Here is a 27,729-nt window from a genome sequence, read left to right on the forward strand (position 1 = left end):
ATGTAGTAAATTCATTCATTTTGAAAAAAAAAAAAAAAAAAATCTCATTTATAAGCTTGTTTCTGCCATGAAAAAAGAGAGAAAGATAATTGAGACTTTTTATCCTGCAATTCTGAATTTTTCCTCAGATTTCATAATTCACATCTTGCAACTTTTTCTCAGAATTCTATAAACTCTGATTTATGAGAAAAAAATCAGGTCTCGTACTCACAAAAAAAATCTTAAGCCCAAAAATTGCTCCTAAATGCACAAATTTAGGAACATCACAGCAAATTTAGGAATCACTCTCCACAAAGCATATCAACACTAAAATAGTGTTAAAGAGTAAATATATTATATTATAAAAAAGTTATCACTTGTATCGTTCAGGTGTTTTCTTAGTTTCAAATGTCCGGTTAGCCTTTTTTTGTCTTATCTTTGGTGGTTTTGTGTTATCCATCACTATATGTGTACTGTAAATGTGGTTTAAATAATGTATATCCATTAATTAGAGTAATTGATTTGGGGAAACTGAATAAAATTAGCTGTAGATGTAATACTTCATTGTCACACACACACACACACACGCACACACACACACACACACACACACACACACAAAAGAGGTTTTAAGCCAAATCTCCTAGCTAGGAACTCTTAGGACTCCTAGTGGTAAGATCAAATTATTTGTGAAAACGGCTCAGAAATGCAGAAATCACTAGTGGTGAGACAAAAATTGTGAAAAAAACAAGTGGCAAGTTGCAAGCTTCCATACTCTCATTTCGTTATAACATATGATGTTTTCCCCCATATAATGATATAAATATATTAAGATGTAAATATTTAGCTTTTAAAATTCTTGATGGCATATGCAAAAAGGGTCTTAAAAATAGACCTTTTGATTTTGGTGTGGAATACGAACATACGAACATATACGAACATATTTCGGTGGGATTCACGCAACAATCCCCCTCGAGTCCAGGTATCATTCCCGTATCCTCGGCTCATAGCATCACCTTTGGAGAGCTGAGCACTTCTGTGATACCTTTCAAGATCTGATAGCGAATGTGTCGGAGACAGAACCAGCTCTCACATGTCACTCTTCCCACTTGACTCCCACCACAAACTGTACTTTAAAAACCTTTTGTCTGGACCGAATCCATGTGTGTGCGCCGGCAGCACTGGGTGCCACATGGACAGGGCTGTTGATTTGCCAGAGGGATAAATGCACATAATCTGTCACTGTATTGTGCTCTCTGCAGGGGAATGCAGCTGTCTGGAAGGTTACGCCCCTGACCCAGAGCATCAACATCTCTGCGTTCGCACTGATTGGGGCCGCAATGAAGGGTGAGTGCTGCAAACCACTCTGTCAACGCCTCACAAATAGGGCGAACTAAAAGCCAGGACAGGAGGGAGATGAGGGGAGGAGAAGAGAAAGACTGCAACACAGAGAGATACGATTCATCACCTCACCTCATGCCAAGTGTAGTAACTCCTCTTCCTGACTCTTGTGGCGCATGTTAATGAACTCGCTCAAGCAAACAGCTGGTCTAATAAAACGACGGCAGAACTCTCGGCCCAGACGGAGGCTCCAGACTGAGATTTAAAAACGTGGGACAGTGTTACACTTGAACATGACAACATGGGAAGATAAATCTGACCCTTAGTACAATTACATGCATTTCAGGTGAAAAATCCCTAATTAGAAGGGGTTAACCCTTTGTTAATCCTAAGTAAACCCTATATTAACCCTGGTTAACCCAAATAACCCTAGCAATTACCTAGCAACACTTTATCAACCACCTATAACACCTAGACCAACTGCCTCACAACCACCCAGAACATCCTAGCAACTGCATAGCAACAACCCAAAACATACTAACCACTGCATAGTAACACCCTAGCAACCACTCAGAACACCTTAGTATCTAGCTAGCAACACCTTATCAACCACCTATAACACCTAGACCAGCTGCCTCACAACCACTAAGAACATCCTAGCAACTGCATAGCAACACCCTATAGCAACAATCTACAGTAGAACACTTAGCAACTGCCTCACAACCACCCAGAACATCCAAGCAACTGCATAGGGACAACCCAAAACATACTAACCACTGCATAGTAACACCCTAGCAACCACTCAGAACACCTTAGTATCTAGCTAGCAACACCTTATCAACCACCTATAACACCTAGACCAGCTGCCTCACAACCACTAAGAACATCCTAGCAACTGCATAGCAACACCCTATAGCAACAACCTAGAACACTTAGCAACTGCCTCACAACAACCCAGAACATCCAATCAACTGCATAGGAACAACCAAAAACATACTAACCACTGCATAACAACACCCTAGCAACCACTCAGAACACCCTAGTATCTACCTAGCAACACCTTATCAACCACCTATAACACCTAGACCAACTGCCTCACAACCACCCAGAACATCTTAGCAACTGCATAGCAACAACCCAAAACATACTAACCACTGCATTGCAAAACCCTAGTAACAACCCATAACACCCTCATAACAGCCTAGCAACCAGTCAGAACACCCTAACAACAGAATACAACACCCAAGAAACCACCCAGACCAGAACATCCTAGCAACTGAATAGAAAAATAGAAACAACTCAGAACACCCTAGCATCTATCTAGCAACACTTTAGCAACCAGCTATAACACCTATAGCAACTGCCTCACAACCACCTAGAACATCCAAGCAACTGCATAGGGACAACCCAAAACATACTAACCACTGCATAGCAACACCCTAGCAACCACTCAGAACACCATAGTATCTACCTAGCAACACTTTATCAACCACCTATAACACCTAGACCAACTGCCTTACAACCACCCAGAACATCCTAGCAACTGCATAGCAACAACCTAGGACACTTAGCAACTGCATAACAACATCACACAACATATTAACCACTGCATAGCAACAGCCTAACAACCACTCAGAACACCATAGTATCTACCTAGCAACACTTTATCAACCACCTATAACACCTAGACCAACTGCCTCACAACCACCCAGAACTCCCTACTAACTGCATAGCAACAACCTAGGACACTTAGCAACTGCATAACAACATCACACAACATATTAACCACTGCATAGCAACAGCCTAACAACCACTCAGAACACCCTAGCATCTACCTAGCAACACTTTAGCAAACACCTATAACATCCTAGCAACTGCATAGCAACAACCTAGAACACTTAGCAACCACTTCTTTTTCCGCTTCTTCTTCTTCTGCTCTTGAAGTCTATGGCAGCCTATAGAACTGCCTGCAGAAAAGTTATGAAATTTGGCACTATGATAGATACAACAAATTTGGAGTCTCTAACTCAATCCCTCTAGCGCCACCAGCTGTCCAAGCTTGCACTTATATTTATAAAATCCTCCCACCATTTAGATTTTTCCGAAAAACATACTTTTTTTAACTCTTCCTAGGCCGTTGCTCCGATTTTCACGAATATTGAACCAGATCATCTTCAGACCATGTCAACAGAAAGTTATGGAAATCAAGTTGTTTTGTCAACAAATGAATTTTACGTAGAACTTGTGAAAATATATGTAAGGCTGAATCTCCTCAACGCTTTGTCGTATTCAGACCAAACTTGGTCCATGTCATCACAAACATAACTTGAGGTTACATGCTGCATTTCGGTGCAGCACCACCTACTGGTCCCGAGATACGAAAATGGCTATTTTTGCTTATAGATTATTAACTTTGTAGTAAAATGTTGTATTTTACGAACTCATTAACATATCATTACGAAACTTGTTATGGGTCATCGGCACAATGCCCTAAAGGAGCCTGAGAAGTTTTGGACCAGCGCCACCTAATGGTGAAAAAAATATTTACATGCTTATAACTTTCGATGTGGTTGGCTTATTTTCACAGAAATCCTTGCCGAGTCCAACAATTCCAGACATGCTAGGTTTTGCCTTATGCAATGTTTTGTTTTAGAGTTTAAACAATATTTGCAAATATCTTAGAAACCATTAGTCTGATTGGGATGAAACCACCATAGGAAAATTGGAAACATAGGTCATTGATCATATGCCAATGGCCAAATGTCAACAGTTTGAAAGTAAGTGTCAAAAAATATGCAATCAAATTTTTTCATACATAAAAATGTATATAACTCTTAAACAGAATGAGGTATTTCCACCAAATTTGACATGCTTATGTATGAGGGCACTCTGAGGACACACGAAAAAAAAAATAAAAAATGCGGTGGGACTGTGCCACTTGATAGTACTATAATTGAACAAAACATGAAATTGGCTCTAACATCAGTACTGTTGGTCTAACTGACTTCAAAATTGACATGCAGTGTCTTTGTCTCAGTTACTATCATAGTCCATTATGACATTGTTGGTCTGCTGCTAGCTTCCTTGTTTGCTTCTGTTGTGCTTGACCCCTTAATAGCTGAGTGTATATTTATCATTGCTATTACTGCTTTTCACATTTGCCAGATAAAGCACTTAAGCACATATTGCATTTCAAATCTTTTTGTGTATGTGTGTTCCACCCACAGTCCATGGCCGTATTCAAACCTGGAGAGAGGTTATGACCTTGTCACAGGGGAACAGGCTCCAGAGAAGATTTTCAGGTAAGCACGACAGCAAAAACAGATCTGCCTGGCCGTCTGTCCTCTGAAAAAAGGTCCCATGCTGAACACAACAGTCTCTGGGGTGTCCCAGTCTAGGCAGGGCATCCCTACCTGCTGTCAGCTGTCCTCATACTGAACACAGGATTTCACAGACCGCCTGCGGGCTGCTCTGTGGGTTTCCTGGTAGGATTTGCCCTAGGCATGTTCCACCTGAAAGAGGAGGTAGTTTTACCGGAGCTCTGGGCCTCGTTCCATTTTAAAGCAGGGTCACTATAGATGTTTACGGCTCCGATTATTTATTTTTCATGTGCTCGGGAAAATGGTGCCGATAGAAAGGAAACAAGGGCAGGTCACAAACTGCAGCACGTCACTTTGGATTTCTCAGTGTTTCTGTCCTGCGGGTGTGACAGTCTGTAAAGCTTCTGCCCTTAAAATATCTGATGTAACTCGTCACATGGATTGCAGCAAGCTTGAATGCCATCTGAATGATGTGTGCTGATATTTCCAAAGCAGGCTCAATGAAAATATGTGACTCTGTCTATATTTCTGCAAAACCTGAAATACTTTGCTCCGGGTTTATTTCGCTGCCCTTTTCAGGAGACACAGCCACAGGAGACTCTATGTGATATCATTATTTTTTGAGTAGATATGTTGATTAAATAGTCCAGTGTCATGAAAAAATGGTACATTTTTGCAAAATGCTGTTTCATGGAAGATTAAAAGTCAGTGGCGATAAATACCATGTACAATTTTCTCCAGTTTTCAATTTTCATGACTGTGGCAGCACTTTATTATGTTGGTTAGTGCACATATCACTGCAGTTCTGAAATGAGATGTCTGGTGAGTGGCGCTAAAAGATTAATGCTCTAATGCGTTTGAACATAACTTATTGACTACACTAACCTGACCCTAAACCTAACCAATAGTGTTGACAAAAGCAAATTTGAGATTAAAACGCATTTGCTGAAGCAACCATGCCATGTTATCTTGCTTCGAGTCTTTGCGATCTTGTATCGTGATTCGTGTTTCACGGGACTCGAGAGCAATGCTGTACCAGGTGAGCTTCAGAGCAAGTTTACTACATCAGAAAAGCCAAACAAATGGAGCCAGTTATGGGATGCAAACCTCAAAATGTATTAGTTCACAAAATCACGCTCTATGGTGAAGTGTTTTGATTGTGCATGAAACCGTGCGAAAATAAATCTTTGTTAATCAATAAACCTTCCCATGTAATCATAATCTGTGTGAAAAGGAACAAAAGCTGTTGGTGTTCTGCTGCCACTCGTATTAATTTCAGCTGGAAACGGCAGTGAATTATATGTAAATGTAGGCAGTAATTTTCCAGTTATTTACACTTAAGAAGAGGTGTGTCCCAAATGTGTAAAGATGAGAAAGATGCAAAGTTGGTTGCTGAGCAATTATTATTATCTAAAATAACCATTAACACATTTGATATAAAAACCATTAATTACCTGATACCTGCATTTATTGAGTTCAGCTAAAACAAATGTGTGCTTTATGCTGGTCAATTACATAATGTAATGACAATATCTCACTTTTCCCAAATAAACACTGTCTTAATTAAAGACAAATACATACAGACTAGGAGCCTGAACCTGATTTTTTTTTTTTTGGGGTCTAAACGTGAAGGCGAAAATAAATTACATTTATATCATCCATTCAGTCTCTCCTTACTCACCCAAGCCATCATCACTCTTAACCACATGACGACTCAAGCCATTTAGTTCAGCTGGCAGCAGTTGACTGATAGTGGACTGAGGAAAGCAATCGATGCCCTCTGAAGTGTCAATTGATGGGCTGGAGCAAGGCCTGGGCTATCGCTGTCTTATTTATGAGTAGAAGTATGCATTGATCCAGAGTAATTCAGATGTGCTTGTCTATACTCAAGGTCAGCAACCGGGCACGCTCAGACCAGAGCTTGGAGTGCGGTGGAGCCCTCGTGTCAGATCGCCGTGATATATGATAATAAGGGTGCATGCTATCATACAAATTGCATTCTCAGAATGTGGATTCTTTGGCAAAATTATTATTGGTTTAGCTTAGAATTATTTATTTATTTATTTTTCTTCAGTTACCTGGACAAAATAATGATGCCACTGATAAACAGACGATGCATTTATTCATATATGATATTATATATTGCCATTTGAAGGAAAAGTTCCCTAAAGTGAGCATCTGGTCATGTTTATTTACCCCAATGTCCTTCTAATCCAATCTGCAGTCTCTTCCTATAAGATTGATTGATTGATTGATTGATTGATTGTTTTGTTTTTTTGTTTGTTTGTTTGTTTGTTTGTTTTTTGCTTTCTATTCACCATTATATGACCCATTAACTGGATGTTTCTACAGACTTGTCATGTACTGTACATTTGCAATGTTTATTATTGTTAAGTTATTTTTTATGTCATTATCACACAACCACTGTCTAGTTTGATGCTCTTCATTTGTGCATGTTATGAAGAACAGATCTCCTCTCTGGGTCAGTGTGGGTTTCTTGTAATAAGCAGCTCTTTTTTAATTCTAGCATCTTACACAAAGTCATTGAAATTCAGCTGACACATTCCTCTCTTTGTGTCGATGTCACTCACGCTGCAGGTCATCCTACAGTCTGGGTCAAGGCCTTTGGCTGCCAGTCAGCAAGAGCTTTGTGGTTCCTCCAGTGGAGCTGTCAATCAACCCTATAGCCAGCTGTAAGACGGACGTATTGGTTACAGAGGACCCCGGAGAAGTGCGGTGAGTTAATCACAGCTCAAGTACACCAGCTCAACAAGCCCACCTGTGTGTTTTCAATACATTATAGACTGAAAAAAGGATACAGTATAGTAAGACAGAAATGCACTGCTGCTGAGGGTTGACTGTAAATCATCATGCATGGTCTGGATAGTTTTATTTCAAAGGGTTTATTAAAGATAGTTATTTATATATGACCTTGTTATTATATAAACTTGAAGTTTGTTTTTGCAAAAATCTCTGATCAGAGTGATTTTTAAAATAATCATGGTGAAAAACTACATTACAGAAAATTCCCCCAATCATAGATTCAAAACGAGCAAAAAGCACCAAAAGAGATTGACTCAATCTCCCTACACTCCCTTATTTCTCCATTATTATTAATTCTAATTTGCTGTTCACAATGCTTTATGGGATTGTAGTTTTTTTTTCTATCACTAAAGTACACAGTCTTGTAATTTTGTTTTTTTTGCTTCAAATCAAAGTTAGTAATGTTGCGATTCTCCTTATAGCTGGTTGGTTTGGTTCATGGCTTATAATGCTTTAAAGATCCCTATGTGAGAAATGAATGGGGGAAAAATAACTTCCGGAACCAACACTGTTGAAAAAGTGGGCGGGCACTAATGCACTCCTTAGTAACACCTTAGTAACCACCTTGCATTAACATTGGCTGCAGTTCCTTACTAGAGCTTTCACATTCCCTTTTCATTGGGACCTTTTATTTATTTGGCCATTTTTTTATTTTAATATCTAACAATTATTTATTTACCTTTGGTTCTGTATTTTATTGTAATACAAAAATGCATTTTCTGGATTGTTATTAATAGACTTGTCAGAGCCCCTTTATATGACACTGCCCTTGCCTCTTCATTTCTGATAGACCCACAGCTGCTGTTGGCTGAAATGTCCTCAGGGAAGCAAGCTATTTACAGTATTACTTTTTCTTTCTTTTTTTTCCCACAACCAAGCTGTTTTTGTCATTATTGCAAACGCAACATATGCCAAGGTGTTCTTATGGTGTCAGCTTGATAGTTTGTTAGTTTCGAATGAGTTGAAAAAGTACACTTTATATACTTTTAAAGGGAATAGTTATTATGGAAAAATATAATTTAAAAGGAATATACTTAAGCGTGAACTGAATGTAATGTTGTCGGTCTGTCGGACCTGCAATAATTATGAATCTTGCATTTACAAATTATTAGGGACAAGTAAATAGTCATGATGCTTTGGACTAAGAGTGTGAAATCATAAGCATTAGGTCATGAGCATGCTTTCTGAAAGCTTTCTGACATGTTGTGATTAATGTTTTTTTATTTTTCTCTCTTTCTCTCTCTCTCATTGGACAGTAAATTAGCTCTTAAAAGCCTGCCAGTGAAGGAATTATGTTCTCGGTTGCAAGTACATTACAGAAAATTTACGTAGTTCTGACACATTGCTGTATTATCTTTGCCAAAGAAGTAAAACAGCGTGAATGTTGTTTAACCTAACACCATAGTTGTACTTTCCATTTTGTGTCTAGTTAAAGGATTATATTCCTTTCTCAGAAACACCTTCTCTCATTTTCTCCCTCATACTCTCAGATCATTTCTGAGCTCTGATGATGAATAGCACTCATTAACATTTCAATTTCATCCCAGAATGAGGTGGTCATGTCTGTGCCCTTTGGGAAGTGGGGACAGTGACCTGTGATTGCTTTTATTTGGGCTCCACCAGAATGCATATGCACCTCGCTTTACACGGGGAGTGTTAGCGTGTGCAGCTTTTCTGATGCTCCATTCTCAATGGATTGACGTGTCACAGCACTTGGGGAAGTAAACACTCCTAATCTCCTTTATGTTACTCGGTTAATACAGCTGTCAGCTGGAGGAGAGGTCATACAAGCCTGTGCAAATAAGCTCCACCTTCAAGAATCAAAAGAAATGCTGGAAGGTTTAGGAGACAGCTGTGTCCCCTTCAAAAGAGGAAGACAAACTTTAGTTTGACAAGATGCAATCTGCTCATGACTTAAAGTAAAGATATACTTTAAAGGTGACCTATAACGCCCCTTTCACAATACGTAATATAAGTCTCTGGTGTCTCCAGAATGTGAAGTTTCAGCTCAAAATACCCCACAGATCATTTATTATAGCTTGTCATATTTGACCCCAAAAACACGCCGTTTTGCCCCTTGAAATGCAAATGAGCTGCTGCTCCCGCCCCCTTTCCAGAAGAGGGTGGAGCTTTAACAGCTCAACAACAACAAAGCTGGAGAATCTCACGCAGCCAAAATGAGGAAAGTGTTCAGCCTTACATTGTTCAAACCGGAGTCGACACTGATGGAGAGACTCAGGAAGAAGTTACAACTTTTAGACGTTTCTGAATGGTTAGTGGATAAATTGATGTAGTTGCTGTGGAGTTGATTCAACTCATCCACTAGCATGTGCCGTCATGTTCATCTTTTGTGTTGAATTGACCCTCGTTTGTGAAGCAGTAGTCCCTACAAGCCGTTTGTAGCAGTCCTTAAACAATGAATTATTTAAAAGAAAATATCTCCTTTGCATTGAACTTTGAGCACCGTAACTTTGCAGATGTTGTTTATGATCAAACAGCAACATTACACACTAACTAGAGTTAGTTAAAGTGAAATCATCAAGGATCTGATCAAAGTGGTCATCTACTCTACAGGTGCTTGTGAAGGGGGCAGTGTCCTTTTAATTAAAAGCAATCAGATGATAAAATAAATTATTTAAGGAGGAAAAATAAATAATTATCAAAAGGAGATACATCAAGGTCTCTCAACCTGGAGCTCTACTAATGAGCTTGAGACTCGTGATTCTGAAGGTTTTCTACCCTGTTCAATCTGTATGCTGAAATGATTATGAGGTGATGTAAACTGGAAAAATCTCCAGTTGGTGTGAAAATCAGTGGGAGGAACATCAACAACCTTTGATATGCCAATGATATGACCTTGCTTGTGGAAAGTGAAAAGGACCTGGAATATCTGGCCCAAAGAGTCAAAGAAGAAAGTGAGCACATGGGACTGTACCTTAACATGAAAACAAAAAACAAAAAAACAATGGAAATGACAACAGCAGGCAACATTATAGTTCACTTAACAATCAAATTTGAAGAAATTGAATTAGTGCAAGATTTCCTCTTCCTTGGAAACTAAATTATCCATAATGGCGCATTGAGATGCGATGCAAGGAATGGCAAAATTTGGAAGAGCAAAGATATTAGCACCATGACACATATGAAACCCATTCTCCATGTGAAAGCCAAGGAAGGAAAATCAACACTTTTGAAATATGGTTTTGGAGGCAAATGCTGCACACAAAATGGACATCAAAGGTCACAAACAAGATGATCCTAGAGCAAGTCAAATCAAAGATATCGCTGGAGGGCAAAATCACCAAGCAGCGGCTCTCATACTTTGGTCATATAATGCGAGCTAATTCCTTTGAAACAATATTAATGCTTGGCATAGTCAGTAGGATGAGGAGAAGAGGACGTCAAAGAACAGGCTGGCATGCCCATGAAACAATCATAAAGCATGGAGCATGATGATTCATAAAGTGACCGGATGGTTAAATCATTATCACCTCCACAAAAAAAATAAATAAATAAAAAAAATTAAAAACTTTTTTAAAAATTATTATTATACATATATGACATGTAATAAGCTTGTTTCTCTCGTGCATATTCACCCTCCTATATTTCACACAATCTTGTCTCTACATTTCTCTCTAAAGATTGAGTATTTGAACTCTTTAATACTCTGAGGTATCACTGGCAATACCTCCGCGTTTTTTTTTTCTAACCAGTGTGAAAGAGACTCAAAATACTCAGTCAATGTTGCACATACAATTAAGAGTTATACACCATTTTAATCTGTTGAACATCTTCTTTTATTTGTGTACACTCAGAGTAAAAAAATGCTGTGCTTTTTGTAAAATAAAGAAAACTAACATGATGCGTGATCTCTCGTCTCCCTCTGAACGAAGTCCAATCTGTTAGTTCTCAGAAAATGAACTGTAACTTAGTGAATTCTAATTCTAATTCTAACTTAGTGAATTCTAATCACAAAAAAATTAGACTTATGTCTAAAGAAACGTCTAAAGAAACGTGCAAGTCAAATTGAAAACAAACATTCTGTGTTTATGTAATCTGTATGAAAAGAGAGCCGTGTCAGAAGTCCGTGATTAAGCTCATTATCCACTAATGCGGCCACGCCCACGGAGCCAGCGCTATTCAGACGCAAATTCAGTCAATACATGCATTCATCGTCTCAATCGTGTATTTATTGTCTTGAAAAGTGTTTATCTGGATGTTAAAGCCATGATTAGCGAGCTCTAGAGGACATACAGTTAGTTCCTGGTTCTTCTTCTTCTTTATATGAATTTGTGGCCTAAAGGTGTACAGAGATCGCCCTCCAGCTGCAAGTATGAATTAAAAACACAGTATCCAGCACTCATAGTGATGACAATAAATATTAATTCTCAGTATAGAAAATTGACATAAATATATAAGAATCCATCAATATTTCTCCAAATGTGCATGCTTTTAAGCTAAAAGCCTATATGAAATGCCACAGAGGTTACATAATTGTTCAGACACTTTGCATCACAGAAATACATTATATTTTAAAGAATATAATAGAATACCATTATTTTAAGTATTGCTGTTTATGATGAGCTGAGACATTATTACAGAGGGGTTTTTTTTCACAGCCTACCTGACTGAAAGGCCTCATTATTATGCAAGTCATTTCAGGTCATTATAATGCGATTATTTTGTCTTCTCAGGTGAGAATCACCCATTATTCATGATGATTCACGCCTCCTCGCATACTGTGTTTCTTGACCAAAGATGTTTTAGAAAATTTAAATCTCTCTATTGTTTTATATGAAGGAGTAGGCAGCATAATGTTTACATAATTCTGAAGCAAAAACTCTAGTCTACAACCTCCAATACCCAGAAGTCTTATGAACAGATTTAATATACATTTTTTGGCCTTATTTCAGTGACTTAAGTTTTTTGTTTTTTCAATAACCACGCATAAACGTTATTCCTTCAAAAACACAAACATGTACATACATGTTCCTCACATATTATTGTAGCCTAGTTTGTGCTGAATACAGTGTAATGACACTTTTGTCATTAATATGTTTATGAACAACTGAAAAAAGCACAAATGTCAGGGCATGTCAAAACTTCTCCAGGCCCCAAATCAGCCTCAGACTCCAGAGGGTTAAATGTAGGCCTATATAGTTTCATCAACTCTAACTTTACTGCTTACATACATTTCGCCTTGCTGAGTTAAGGTTGTGAATGATTTATTAAGCTTAATTTGCACTTAACATCATGGCAGGGACAAAAGAACAGCTTTGAGGATGGAAACATGCATTTTATGAGTGATTAGTGGAGTTTCAGAGGAATACATTATATCAGTGTAATGTATCTGGAAAATAATTAGTTCTCAGCTGCGCAGGAAATGTCTGTCACATCACACACGGCACAATGAATAATGAGCCCTCTTAATTATGCAAATGAAATTCAAAGGGAAGACCCATGAGTGAAGGCTGCCAACTGGAGTGAACGAAAAACAAAACATCATGCAATCAACTATTAAAAGAATTGCAAATGCATGCTGTGTTGTACTCTTACTATCATTACATTACTGTTTAAAAGATTTTGCTTCTGTTTATCTGGTTCGTATTCATTCCAATAATGTCAGTGTTGGTCATAGACTTCATACTGACACCTACTGGCCTGGATGCAAGTTTATGTTTTGTTTTATTCTTTCTTGCCCACGTGTTTCTTAGTATGAGAATAATGGATGTCCTTGGATTTAACCTTGATTTTTTTTTCCATGTTTTTTTGTTTTTTTGTGGTTGTTCATGCTGTCCATGCAGGTTATTGTGAACCCAGTCTCATGACAATGCATATCAATAGTATGCGCATGTAATATCATAGAATATATACGGCAAAATGAGTTTTTGCATGCATATGATACTCATTTTTCTTTTCCTTATATATATATATTTTTTTCTTATATATATATATATATATATATATATATATATATATATATATATATAATTTTTTTTTTTTTTTTTTTTTTTTCAGTATACTGTGATTTTTGCATGTCTATTCATTGTTACCTAAATTTTGGAAATGTACATTTTCATTCATTAAAAAACAAAAACAAAAACAAAAAAAAAAAAAACATAACAGTGTGTTTAAGTGAATTGGTTGAGCGAATGATCCAGTGACTCACTATTAATGATTATCACATGTCACCACTTACTAATTTGACAAAATAGTCTACGGATAAGATTGCTGATGAATCTCTGCACTAGTACTAACAACCTGTCTACTGCTTTAACTAGCTTACTTTTCACTTTGGTCAGCAGACCTCGTAATTTAACAGACAAACCCCAATGGCAGTGACAGCCAAGACTAACAATAAAACATGAGCTCTCAATAATAATTACCAAGTGACAACAACAACAGCACATACACAAAAGCAGCAAAGAGTAATCTGCATAATTTATGCATGTGCATTGCTGGGATATTGAGTAGCAGTGATGTTGTGGCTATTTGAGATGTACTTTTGGATTGCAGGAATACAGCTCATCTTAATGCATGAGACTTGTGACATTCTCTCAAGAATTATTCTTCCAGCAATTTCAAACAGTGTGATCCATAGTTCAAGTATTTCATATCTGGTCTGTTTTGTTATTTTTTTTATATTGCTATTCCTGATGTTTTGACTTTTATTTGCAAATTTAAACATAATTTTTCTAATTTTGTAATACAATTATTGTAAATCATTTAATCACTACATTTATTTGTATTTTTAATAATAATAATTTTTATTATAATATAATTGTTAGATAAACTTCTGAAAGGTTATTTAAAATGGTGGAAAATGAATGGTGAATAATCATCACCTAAAATATACACTTCAAAGTATGAATTATTATACCGGTGGGGCCCATAAAACCCACAAGATGACCCTGCCTGATCAGCCAATAAAATATGATCAATAACTATTGTATAAACCAGTGGTTCCCAAACTGGGGTACATGAGGTGACAAAAGGCTGAGTAGTTCATTTAATTCTACCTTAAAATAATATTAAAATCGAGCATGTATTTCTAACTGCCAAAATGCAGTAAATCCAGTAGGCTACATTTAATCAAATGACCTCATCATTTGCAGTCAAAAATGACTGCATCCACAGAAGCAGCATGCATATGATAGATTGCGTGCCGAATCTGCTGCCTTAAATCGCGCTAAATTACTGCCGTTCTCGATAATGCACCTTTGTAAAAGTGGGGATTTAGCACTTATTTTCATGAAGAACAAATAGACACAGATAGTGGACTGATATCAATTTAAGACTCAAACTTTCTTAGATATATACAAAAACATACATTGTGTGAGTTATTTAATGATGATAACGAGCAAGAATGCAATTGTTCCCAAATATCCACCTGACTGCAAACGTGACATTATTATACAACAGGTCAAAAAACAAAACATACATTTTAAACACAGTACTGTCAGTATTTACTCTATTTACTTTATTTATTAATATGTTTACTAACGAAAACCACAGCAAAAGTACAACACACGTCTGTGTTTCGCAAACAATTCTGCAGCTTTGAACAAATCGTGAGAGTCGATGATTGATTCAATGATTCATTCACAGCCACTTGCTTCGTTACTGAATGAATGACTCGATGACTCACTCATAAAAACAGTGACTTGCTGACACCTACTGGCGGTTTTAGTTTAATATTTAAAAGTGTTTCTTAGCTTTACCATCATTGCATGTTTCTCTATTAAACATTTTTTTAAACAAGTTATTCCTAAAGGTAAAAATATACACTGGAAAATCAATTTAGGGGGCAAATATTGTCCCTTAACGGTAAAGGTGTGACTGCAGAGGAGAGAGGAGGTAATCAGAAGGATGGTAATCCCTTCAGGGGGTACTCCATGCTAAAAAGTTTGGGAACTACTAACTAATTAATTGTTGTATAAAATAGGTTTTCAAACTTTTTGATGCTACACTATCTGCCATTTTCCCATAGTTCATTGGCAAGGAAGCAAAATAAAATCATGGCAACAATTAAATGTTAAACTACAAATAGTACATTCACAGTGACTGAATGAATGAAAGCTGTAATCAATTTAAGACTCTAAATTTCAGCAAAGTGTTTGCCCAACTGTGTTAAAGTGAACATCACTCTATTGAAGGCTTAAAACCAATGGGATGGATCTGTCCCAAAACCTTTGTTGTATTCTAGCCTATTTAATTACCAGCCAGGCATGTTAGCGAATGTGAGAATCTTGGCATTTAAAACCCAGATGGAGATCGATTTTGTGTTGTTTGTGTGCTGTCTGGAGAAAAGGGTTAGGGGGTTATTTTGTCAAAAACATGTTTGATCTAGTATGAATATCATGCATTCTGGTTTAATTTCATCATTGAGTTACTATTAATGGTTGCTATTAGATGCTGAGACAATCATCACAATCAATATGGCTCATAGATATTATTATGATTAGTGACTTGAACAACCCCCTAAATATTTAACTTTGGCACACAACGCCTGATTCCTTAAATCATGCTGCTCGCAGTCTTACATTTTTTTGCCTGGCAGGTGCTAAAATGGCCATCAAAATCCCATAGAGCTGAGCCATATATACCATTCAATGAATATGAACAGAGTAAATTGGTTTTGGTGACCTACATCAGAGATCTTTGTTATATAAAAAGAAGTCTATGCTCATTTCAGCCCTAATAATGCTTTCCAATCAATACTCGTCTGCAACAGGCCCATGACAAAGCACTAAAGTCTTGTATTACTATCTATTGGAATCTCTATTGTCACTATGATTCATACGCCATCAACCCAAACTTCAATCCCTGAAAGTCTGCTGCAGGTTTTATGTGGCTCATAGATTTTTACTGCACTGTTTATAGAAGCTGATCCTACATGATTTAGACGCTGCTTTTGAGGGACTCAAGCTGTCTAAGGTCATGTTTTCCCCAGACATCTACAAGCACACATGCCATTAGCGTCGCGGTGAGTCCGGTACTTCCGTGGACTCCACAGGTCCACTTTAGGCTACCTTGAAGAGCTGCACTATCCAAAACACTCCATAAATCCCCCGATCAATTCCACTCCAGGCGTCTCCAGCTGTTCTCAAAGCCCATTGTACTGTCAATATGAAACTGTCAATAAGTTGAGAGGGCGAGCGACAGCACCAGCGCTTTGATGAATGGTACATTCGATGCAAGCAAACTGAACATTACCACAAGCTAATGTCCTCCATTCATCCTGTCATACTTCATATGCTCTGCCAAATATACAGCCACTTTCAGGATTGTTGACTTATTTTTTAAATGGATATCTGTAGGTCATTTTCATGGTTTTATTTTGTCTTAAGGCAACCCGAATTGTCTTTGGCACCTTGAAAAAGAAGTGTGCTTGAGTATTTGTAACATACCTTATTAGTTTATTTAAAAAAAAAAAAAGTTTACTTAGTACCATTTGAAAATGCATATTATGATTAACTTTGTGGTTAATGAAGCGTTGTAGGAAAATACTGTTAAAGCATATGTATGCTGTAATGAGAAAAAATCTCCCCAAACTCTTGTTTTCACTTACCTTCAAGTCTTAATAATGCAGGTTTCAGCATACCCCCAACAATTTTGGACCCTGATGTCATATCACCTATAATTTGTGAGTAATGTGTCATACCTTCCATTGGGGAAAAATTAAGTGTGATGAACCTGCCTTGTGTAGAGTTGCCTCATTTGTCATGCATGTTAAGTATCTCAATTAAAAGTGCTAGGCTTCGCTAGAGTTCCCTCACAGACTGGAAATCGTGATGAAGCGCAACATATTTATGAATTACTGGCAGAGCCCCATTCATCATCTTCAGAGCAACCCTGGGCAATTATAAGTTGGATAATCTTGGCCAAACACAATGTTGCTGTCCAACAGAGGTGATTCATTTGTGTGTAGGAAAGACAGAGACAGGCAAAGGAGGTTATTGATGACCACAATATTGTCAACTTAATGCTGTATCTGTAGTTTGGTAGCTGGATTGGGCTTCTGCATTGGCACAAAGACAATACAGCTAGATACGCAAGAATGGTAAGGGATCATTAGGAGCTGTACTAATTAGTCGATTTGTTTTGCCAATATTTGTTGTTTTAGGCTTGTGTAACCACATGACTTCAATAGTGCTACCCTTTCCAAAAAAAAAAAAAAAAAAAAAAAATCTTTTAAACTAAAAATAAGAGAGTATTCTTTCAGACTGCTTTGTTAGTACTTGTGAGAAATGCTTCACTTAAAAGGGTCATGAGTTGACAAATTAACTTTTAAGAGGTCATCGTACTATAAGAATATCCTGTAAGTTTCAGACCTGAAAACTTCCTTGTTAGTCCAATAAAAGCTTTTATTGACACCAGATCCAGCGAACGACTGATCCTGGAATGTGTCTATAGATGGTGAAACTCCGCCTACTTCATCATTGCAGCGTTAGCCCCGCCCACTGGTGTGTGAGTGAGATGAGGAGGAGAGAAGAGCGATACAGGACTAAAATAACATTACCTTTCAAAGGATCCTAATGCAGGAATATGGTTATTTATTTTCAACAATGTGAATGTCTCAGTTGAGCTTTATTTATTTGTGTTCGGTTCATTTCACTGTGGATTCTTTGGTAAATCAATCTCATTTCGGCACAAACAGACTTTTACGATATGAACTCGACAGTAATGCAACAACATGTCAGTAACTGTGTTCATTCTAATGCCTGATCTGATATTAATGATTCATGTACAGCCAGATGATCTTTGTGTGTGTGTCAGTAAATCAAACCAGCGACTAAACGCTCAACTTCACCTTGTTTCTCTTAGTAGGATGAAAATAATCTGTTATTTAAAGTGTGATTAAATTATATATAGAAAGTGATCAAAGAACGCTCCCTTTACAATCGCTGGAGCTGTCAATCAAACAGAGTGTGTTTATCCGTGACTGAGTTCTGGACTCGATCCAAAACTCCCGTTTTATTCAACAAATCTCTTATTTATATGGTGTTTGCACTGTTAGTTATGATGAAAGCATTCGTTAGTGTGCAGAAACTGAGTTTCAATGACGATTTCACTGCTTTCATGAGCTCAACAACATGTCTGTGATCGACTACAATGTTCATCACTGCAACCTTTCATGCCACGATCTAAATATAATGCCATAGATCTAAATATAATGCTGTAATCAACACTTTGCATGATTAGTTAACCTTGAGAGCTGTAATAGTAAAAACGTGCCAAAAGTTTGAGAGAGTAATACTTTGCTATTTCATATGCAAAGATGTCAGCCAATCACAGCAGTGGGCGTTTACACTGAAGTCTCACAGAGACACGCCCCTTAAAACAGAGCGTTCAAATCAGAGGCTAAAATCAGGGAAGGAAAAATGCCTTTTATTTCTAAATTATGACAATTTTAATGTAAAAAAAAAAAAAAATCATACTAACATTAGTAGTGAACCCCAGGAAACATCTAGATGGCACAGGCTGATAGGTCCTTAACTCAGTCTCCTTGCAATCACATCATTCTCTATAGGGCACAGCTGATGGACTCAATCATGCCCTGCTCTACATTTGTTCTTGTTCTAAAAGCTGGATCAGAAAATCCACCTCATTTTTCCAACGCAGAAGTAAGTTTTCTGTAAATGTGTGAGACTTATGTCTACCTTGTAGACATAAATGTGTGATTTATTAGCCGCTATAGGCTATATGACTGCAATACAAACCAGCATGTTTCCAATTAAGACAATACATTCAAATAATATGGTAAGAAATACAAGTTTGCAGTATCAAGCAGCATAAGGAGCTGTTTTGTACAGCTGAAAGCAAATGACACCGGTAGCCAGACATTAAAATTACAAATGGCCATGCAGCTCTTAGATAAAAAAAAAAAAAAAAAGGTGGAAAGGAGAAAAAAATGAATTAACCAGCAGAGGTCCTCACCGTGTGAAGTTTCCTGAGTCATTGTGCAAATTGGTTCAATTAATTCAAAGTGTCACACAGCCTCGCTTCTCACATCATTGTGTTTGTGTGCTGGAGGTCAAGCATACCACACACACAACGTTTAGATGGTTTGCTGCTATAATTTTGTAATGGCATCTGTAAAGATCAAGCTTGTAATAAAATGTACAGAAGAAGCCAGTTAAAACTATTACTGCTATCTGAAAACAACCTCCCTGAAATATTCCTTTAACCTTCATGTAGTCAATTCTGATGTACACAAATGCAGGAAACACAACTGAGATGGATGTGAAATGCACTTTCATTCTATTAGTGTAGTAATTTCATCCCTCTGTGCTCTCTGAACAGCTGTGTAATGTTTTGTTGCTTACTGTACAGTTTTTACTTGTTTCCAACTCCCGTGTTGTTCTTTTTTTTTTTTTTTTTTTAAACCATGCCATCTGCGAGAGGGAAAGCGTATGCATGCGCTAACCCGTTATTTTCCCCCTCCACCCACCTGCACGTCTCTCTGCGTCTTTGTCCTCCCCGTCTGGGACTCGTTTTCCTGTGTTGTCGCATTTGGCAGGCAGGGCTGATGTTCAGCGCTCCGTGTGCAGCTCCAGCAGATGCAGGAGAAGCCGAGAGCTGCCAAAGTTGAGCAGCAAAGTTTGCATTCTGTTGGAAAGATGGTGATTTGCACAAAGTTACGGAGCTGTGAGAGTGTCTTCCCTTCATTATGTACTCAGGTTGTTTTAGTGGAAAATTTTGCATTTATAAATATTAAGTATATTTTAAAGCTGTGAACATGAATTACCCGAGGCAGATCTATACAGGTGGAGCTGGGGAAGGTGGAGGGTTTCTGAAAGTGTTTCAACTGCTACAGCAAATGCTGACTAAGTATTTGAATGTTGAGCAGCGAGCTCATTGGCTACTGATACAGCAGGAACCAATCAGCTGTGTCCTATAGAAAATGAAGAACACTTTTTAAATTTTTAGAAAATATAAATTACAATACATTTGGACATGTTCATGCTGAGAAACTGCTGAAAAAATACTATATATATATATATATATATATATATATATATATATATATATATATATATATATATATATATATATATATATATATATAATAATTTTTATTATAATTTTTCTTTTTTTTTTATTTGACATGGAATAACTCAGAAACTAAATACAAAAAAATAATAATTTTTGGAGATGCTCTTCTACATGTGAGCTGCATCTGGTTCAGATTTTGTGGCAATAGCATAAAGTGTAGTTGAATAAAAGGTCCCACTTTATATTAAGTGGCCTTAACTACTAAAAATACTACATCAAAAAATAGGTACAATGTACTTATTGGGTATATATTGAATTGCAAAACACTTTTGCTGCTATTGAGGTGGATACAGGTAAGGTTAGGGACAGGTTTGGTGGTATGGGTAGGTTTAAGGGTAGGGGTAAGGTGTAAGGGAAGGGTCAACAGTGTAATTATAAATGTAATTACAGAAATTAATTACAGATGTAATTACATGCAGGTGTTTTTAAACCATAAATACAATGTAAAAACATGTATGTACACAATAAGTGCATTGTATCGAATGATTCATTTAAATGTAAGTACATAGTAGTTAAGGCTACTTAATATAAAGTGGGACCGAATAAAGTATTATTAATTTTTTCGCTGCTAGATGGCGCCCACCGGTGGTAAACTCCAGTTTAGATGCACTCCTCAGCACTCATTGATACTTATTTTGTGTTATTCCACATTGGAAAATGAACATGGATGGTTCTGGGAACATTGGATACACACTGCATCCCGGAAAGATGAAAGACATGTTTTTAGCCAACTCATTCCATGAGTAATTTCTTGTGATCGACGCAATATATTATGTTGATTTTGGGTTCATTTAATCGTGAGAATCTTTAAATACTGATGTGCCATTTTCTATAATCTGTGCATTTTTCATGAAGTTATGAGCATGTGAAATCTACATATTTGTATTCAGTGAGTGCCTGTGCTGTTTTTGTTTACTCAGTGAAAACAATGCAACAGGAGCATGTTGGAGGTTTGATCTGAATATTTAAAGTCTCTGAGTTTGTATGCAAAAATAATTATTGTGCTACCTATATGGGTTCAGTTTTTATTGGTTCTTAAAAAGAGACACGCACATGGAAGCGCCGGCGCTCCCTTTAGGTCTTAAAGGGTTAAGAACGTATAAGCCTGTGCCATCTAGAGTTTCATGAGAGAACTTTGTTTTTGGTCAAATGACAAATAAAACTGAGCAGACCCAAAGAGTCAAGGTAACTTGCAATATTGCTAACATTATTAACATACGCTTACACACATTAACACACACGCACATTTTTAAAAAAAAATATTTTTTGAAGAAAATGTTCTGTATAACAATTTCAAAATGTTCCAAAAGTTATATATATATATATATATATATATATATATGTGTGTGTGTGTGTCATAAATGATACTTTGATCATTATACGTTCATGTTTAATGGATTATTTAATTTTATTGTAGTGATCATACTTGATACCGTTTACAAGCTGTTTAGGTCATAACATTTAATTACAATCAAAAATTAATTAAAACTAAATGAATTAATTAAGATGAAATTTATTAAATTATATAATGATGAGAATTGCTAAAAGTTTCTATATATGAAGCGCCTTCCACATAAAACCTTTACTTCTAAGAGTGTAAAGACCTTTACTGCAATGGCACACAAATATCGCTTCTGCTGACCATAACTGCTGGACCGGCTGCTGTAAAACCCTCTTTGAGAAGTTTTTGAAGGCTTCTCCTTTAATGCACTTCCTGTTTATGTGCTACTAAAAAGGCTGTAAGGATATGAAATTGTTGCTATAATTTTATAATGGCATATGTAATGCTTTTAATAAAACGTTTAACAGAAGCCAGAGAAAACCATTGCTTCTATCTAAAATCGAGTGCAACCTTGGAGACTTTCATTACATCTAGGTCTTGAGACAGGGTCAATGTTTCACTTCCATTGTGTGTGGAAATGTCAAAGCACCCCAGAAGGCAAAAGATGTGTGTGATTTAGAGAGCCGAGAGAGACAAGGTCTGCCTCCATTCAGAGAAGCTTTTATTTTTCTTTCTGTGAACCTCAAAGTCTGGTGTGTCATTGCAGCAAAGCATGCTGGATAATTGCCACACAGCAAAGATCTTACTGAATTGGTCAATTTGCACATGTAGCGCTCAACATGGTAAATGTTAGTAATGTTTTGTGGTTGCCTTCAGAAAATGAAGAAAATAATCATTCAAGCTTCTTGAGTCCCATTAGCGCTGTAGCTTTAGGATGCTGAAATGAAAGGAAGGAAACCGAATGTCTCTCAGAAGGATGTTCTGGATGTGCTGAAAGACCAATTACAAGAACAGGATTGTTTTGCAATCTAAATCATCTCTTACAGAAAGTTACACAACCAGTTCTTTCAACTGTTTCAAGAAGGCATGACTGCAAAACAGTGCACAAGTTTCTGCTGCAGCTCACAAAATCTGCAAAAACAAAAAATAAATTAAAAAAAAATAAAATAAAAAAGAACCAATACAATTTTAGAATGTTTTACACTATTTATAACTGTCAGTATATAATGATAAATACAAATCAAATGTGTATTTAAAGTATTTGTATGTTGTGGCTACTTATTGCAATTTCGATAAAATACTGTACATATAAGAATAAGAAAATGTGCCTGATGAGTAACTTTAATGGAGCATTACGACTGCTTTCACAATCTAATCATTACAATTAAGGGTTTGTTTTTACAATGTCAGTGTGACTAATCTCCATTTCTAGAAATTCAGAAGAATTTAATAGTAGTAAAAATATTTAATTAATCTAAAACATAATATGCAGACATTTCCTCCAACGAATTTAGTTTTTTATATTTCAACACAAAACAACTAATGCTCATAATTAAAGTAGCTGATTTAAGAGTAAATAAAATCCCCATCATTTATTGGATTTACTTATGCATTCACAGAAAATGCTGTTCGTTTATGTGAAACAGAGTGGCATAGCAGTTTGGTGAGTTATGTTCACATATCAAACACACTGAAAATCCCTCATCATCTCTGAGCAGATCTCAGATCCCGAGGAGAGTAAATAAGCTTGTGTCCCATTAAAGAGCAAATGCAGCATCTCACAGCTAAATACCCTCCTGCTCACAGACATACGGCAGAGGATGCATCACGATTAGTGTTGCACGCTGGCCAGAGTTGCTTATTGAGCGCTTTTTTTTTTTTTTTTGGAAACAGGAGTTCATTAGTCTTACGCCGACAAGGAGAGTGAGTCAAACATTCAGCGGCGTATCTGCTTCACAGCTGATATCACATTCACCCCGTATGACTCCTAATGAAGGACCTGGATTTTCTCCTGGTGTAATAGTGTATGAGAGATGCATTCAAATCCTGTCTCAGATAGAATTCATTACACAGATTGAGTCCATTTCTTATTTAGTTCAATTCCTTGGTCACTTGATTTGAGGTGAGATTCTCAGGGGTTGAACTAATGCATTTGGGAAAATTATTAAATGAATGAATGAATGAATGAATGAATGAGATTAGATAGATAGATAGATAGATAGATAGATAGATAGATAGATAGATAGATAGATAGATAGATAGATAGATAGATAGATAGATAGATAGATAGATAGATAGATAGATAGATAGATAGATAGATAGATAGATAGATAGATAGATAGATAGATAGATAGATAGATAGATGGTTAGATGAATTAATGGATGGAAAGAAAGCAAGCAAGAAAGAAAGAAACTACAGTATATTTGGAGACTTAATTGTTTTATATACCAAATTATACCAAGAAAAGTACTGTAGATTAATTAATCTCTTCCAGGTGTATGAATAATTAACAGTATGAATTTGCACGAGTCCAAAACAATTAGCAGCATGTGAACCAGCCAACATGAATATATAAATATTTTCTGAGGAAATCCACCGAATAAAGGTTAGACACTACATTATTAACACGTGACACGCTCTTGTATTCTGTCTTTTTTAATTATTGTTTTCTGCACACATGTAGATCTTAGACGCGTATCTCGCTGGTTTCCACATTCATAATTCTGCCGGTTGTAATGTGAATATCATATTATAAAGATCAGGTAGTTCACTCTGCTTACATGTAGTTATGCACGCTAGTCACTCATTATAAGTGACAGAACATTTAGACGCATTTTCCTTCTTCAGTAAATATAGCATCCTTCTCCACCTTCTCCAGGGTGAAGTTAAGTGGCATCATTTGTGCAACAAAGCAAATTGATTTGAGCATTTTGACTGATGAATTTCAAGTGGTTGTTTAAGATAAGTAATTTATAGATATTTCCAGTGAATGGATCCTGGTCATATTCTGTGATCATGCTCTTGGTTCGCTATGAAAGCACAGTGAGGCTCATTACAGACACACATCAAATATAGTCTCACGCTGTCTGGCTGCCGGCGCCCTTCTGCTTTAATCCATCTATTACAGAAGCTCCAGTGGATTCGTAAATCGGTTTTGTCCCAGACTCATAAAACGACAACCGCTTTTGGACAGTGGGGGTCAAAGGTCTCACTCTTATATTGATTTAGCTGAAGTAGAGGTATAAATTCTTTGAAAAACGCTCCTAGTCATCGTGTTTTTCTGAGAAACGCTAATGAGGGTCTCTGTCTGCTGGTCTACGGGAGATTTTTCATCGTCTGGTGCTTTATATCTTTAAGATGACATCTAACGAGTCATCTTAAATACCATCGAGAGGTGTTTATTTATAGCAGCCTATTGCTTGCAGTACTGGATGTATTGTGTGCAGCAAGCAGTGGTTTTGCAAACAGCTTGTTGTCATATATTGGTTAGATTGCAACTTTAGAATTGGACATTTTCCATTCCTCAGCACGGCTCGCACAGCTGCAGATGAAACGCAGTTTTCCATGGAGAGACACTGTCCTAGACAATCTGTGGCACCATCTGAGACGTTAAACACTGCATTGTTTGACTACAGAAACATTGCAGATGTAGAAAGCTGTTTTTGCTGAGCAGTTCATGTGCTTCTTTACTTTTGCAGTTTATTGTTATTGTTGAACGCCTGCAGAATAATTTCAGTCTGGTGAGCTCAGTTCAGAATAAATGAACTATAGTAAGTGTAAAAACATATAATTTAGAATATAAAAGTTGATTTTGTAACTTTCTAATATTACTGACAGTGTTTTACCACTGTGATTTCTGGAGGCCATCATAACTTCACATTAGCATGACATTCAGATTCAAATGAGTAATTCAAATTATTATTATACTTTTTTTTAAAGGGCATCTATTATGCAAAATCCACTTTTACATGGTGTTTGGACATAAATGTGTGCTGGCCTGCAAGGACCAAAGCAGTCTCATTAGGTTAATTTAGGCCCCACCCAAAACCACTGACTGACAGTCTTGCATTACCATAGTTTCCGATATCGAGCAGCTGTAGCGTCAACAATGTCTCGTAAGTAATCCTGGTGTTCTGTTCTTGGATGTAAGAGTGAATATGAGAGTCTTCATTTTCTCCCAACATCCCAAGACACAGTGTATTTGTTTTATTTTTGAAGATAATGCGCCCCAAAGTCTACCTACATTCTCCAGCTTTGTTGTTGTTGAGCTGTTAAAGCTCCGCCCTCTTCTGTAAAGGGGGCGGGAGTAGCAGCTCATTTGCATTTAAAGGGACACACACAAAAACGGTGGGTTTTTGCTGGGGCAAATTTGTCAAGCTATAATAAATGATCTGTGGGGTATTTTGAGCTGAAACTTCACACACACATTCTGGAGACACCGGAGATCTTGTAAGAGGGCATTATAGGTCCTATTTTAATGGTTAGTCATTCGGTTGATCGGTTGGTTTGCTTGAGTAGTATGGTATTGCTCGGTCACTTGTGTGTAACTGCATTTAAAGTGTCAGATGATGAATCTACACAGGTTTCTGGGGAAGCAATTTCTCCTTTTCATTATATTTGGAATTTATCCGAGGAAAATCCTCGACCAGAAGAGCCGGAGCAGGGCTGAGCGTATGATTACACTAAAAGAGACGCTCCCAGTTTAATGGAGGAACATCATTACTTCTTCATTAGGTTTGAAATGTAGATTACATCTGAACAGTGATTTAACAGGATTGAGCCATAAAGGAGGAGGGAGTGACAGGGTGAAACAGACGAGGAAAGCGTGTGAGGTGTGGAACGGACTGTGACACGCGGCTTGAATTCATTTTAAGGTACAGTCCATGAAAGGCATCGGCTTGTGGTGCACAGGAGCATTTTTTTCAAGCAGTCTGTATTAAAATACAGAACAAAATGAGACTGAAAAAGGTATTTCCAAACTTTAACTGGATCATTTTCTTTGGATGAAAACAGAAGTTTCACTAGAATTGAACCACTTCACAGTTATTATGAAGGAAAAATATAATAGACATTTTGTGGTGGAGTTGGGATGATGGATTTCTTACACTCTGCTGTGTGATATTAAAACACAGTAAAGATAAGGTAACCTTCCAGATTTTAATTAAGTAATAAAGTGAAAGAGAGATGTGAGGAGAGATACGGTAAATTAAAGGGTTATTTTTGTTCAGTTTGCTCAGAATCAAGTCTATGTGAGATTCTGTAGTTCATTTTGAGAGATTGCTCTCATTTTGAACTCCTAGAGTATAATGAGGTTTTAATTAGACTCTCAATACCTCTTCATGTGCACATTTACAGATACACAACGGTGTTCAAAGACAGAGAATACTTGACCATTTTTAGAATCCTATGATTGTAACTAATTAAAGTCTTCTTTTTTTTTTTTCAACACTTGTTTTTCGTCTTTGCATTTGCAGTCAAACAGGGGGCAATCTGACCAGATTCACCTCCACTCTCATCTTCTAGAAATTTAAATACAACTCTCTTACAAAACATTTTTTTCTCCGCTTCTAATAAAGGTTCCAAAAGGATTTTTTTGTTTTTTATCATATAGAACCATATTAGGTTTCACATGCACAAAGCATTTTTGTTTTTTTCTTAAGTGTAAAAAACCATAAAGATGGTGGAAATTAGATTATAGGGGACTTATCATGAAAATTTGACTTTTTCTGTGTTTAAGTGCTATAAACGCGTTGCATCTTCCAACCCAGAAAACGTGATAAAGGACAACCAAGTAACTTTATTTTGGCAAACGGAAACAATGAGCCGCTCAGATCTCGCTCCTCTTGTGATGTAGGAAGAGGATCTTATAATAATAATATTACCGCCCCTTAATCTGCACATTTTGTTTTCATATGCGACAACGG

General features: G+C 36.9%; 1 protein-coding gene across 1 annotated transcript in view; it reads left to right on the forward strand.

Annotated features, from left to right (window-relative positions):
* LOC137033835 (astrotactin-2-like) overlaps positions 1-27,729 on the forward strand; it is a 460,374-nt gene that overhangs the window by 288,859 nt on the left and 143,786 nt on the right. Inside the window, exons 8-10 of the mRNA XM_067406219.1 lie at positions 1,242-1,326; positions 4,548-4,622; positions 7,239-7,376. Of these exons, the coding sequence (XP_067262320.1) occupies positions 1,242-1,326; positions 4,548-4,622; positions 7,239-7,376 (298 nt within the window). The remainder of the gene's footprint in view (positions 1-1,241; positions 1,327-4,547; positions 4,623-7,238; positions 7,377-27,729) is intronic.

Source organism: Chanodichthys erythropterus, chromosome 13 (assembly GCF_024489055.1).
Source record: "Chanodichthys erythropterus isolate Z2021 chromosome 13, ASM2448905v1, whole genome shotgun sequence".
NCBI lineage: Eukaryota > Metazoa > Chordata > Actinopteri > Cypriniformes > Xenocyprididae > Chanodichthys > Chanodichthys erythropterus.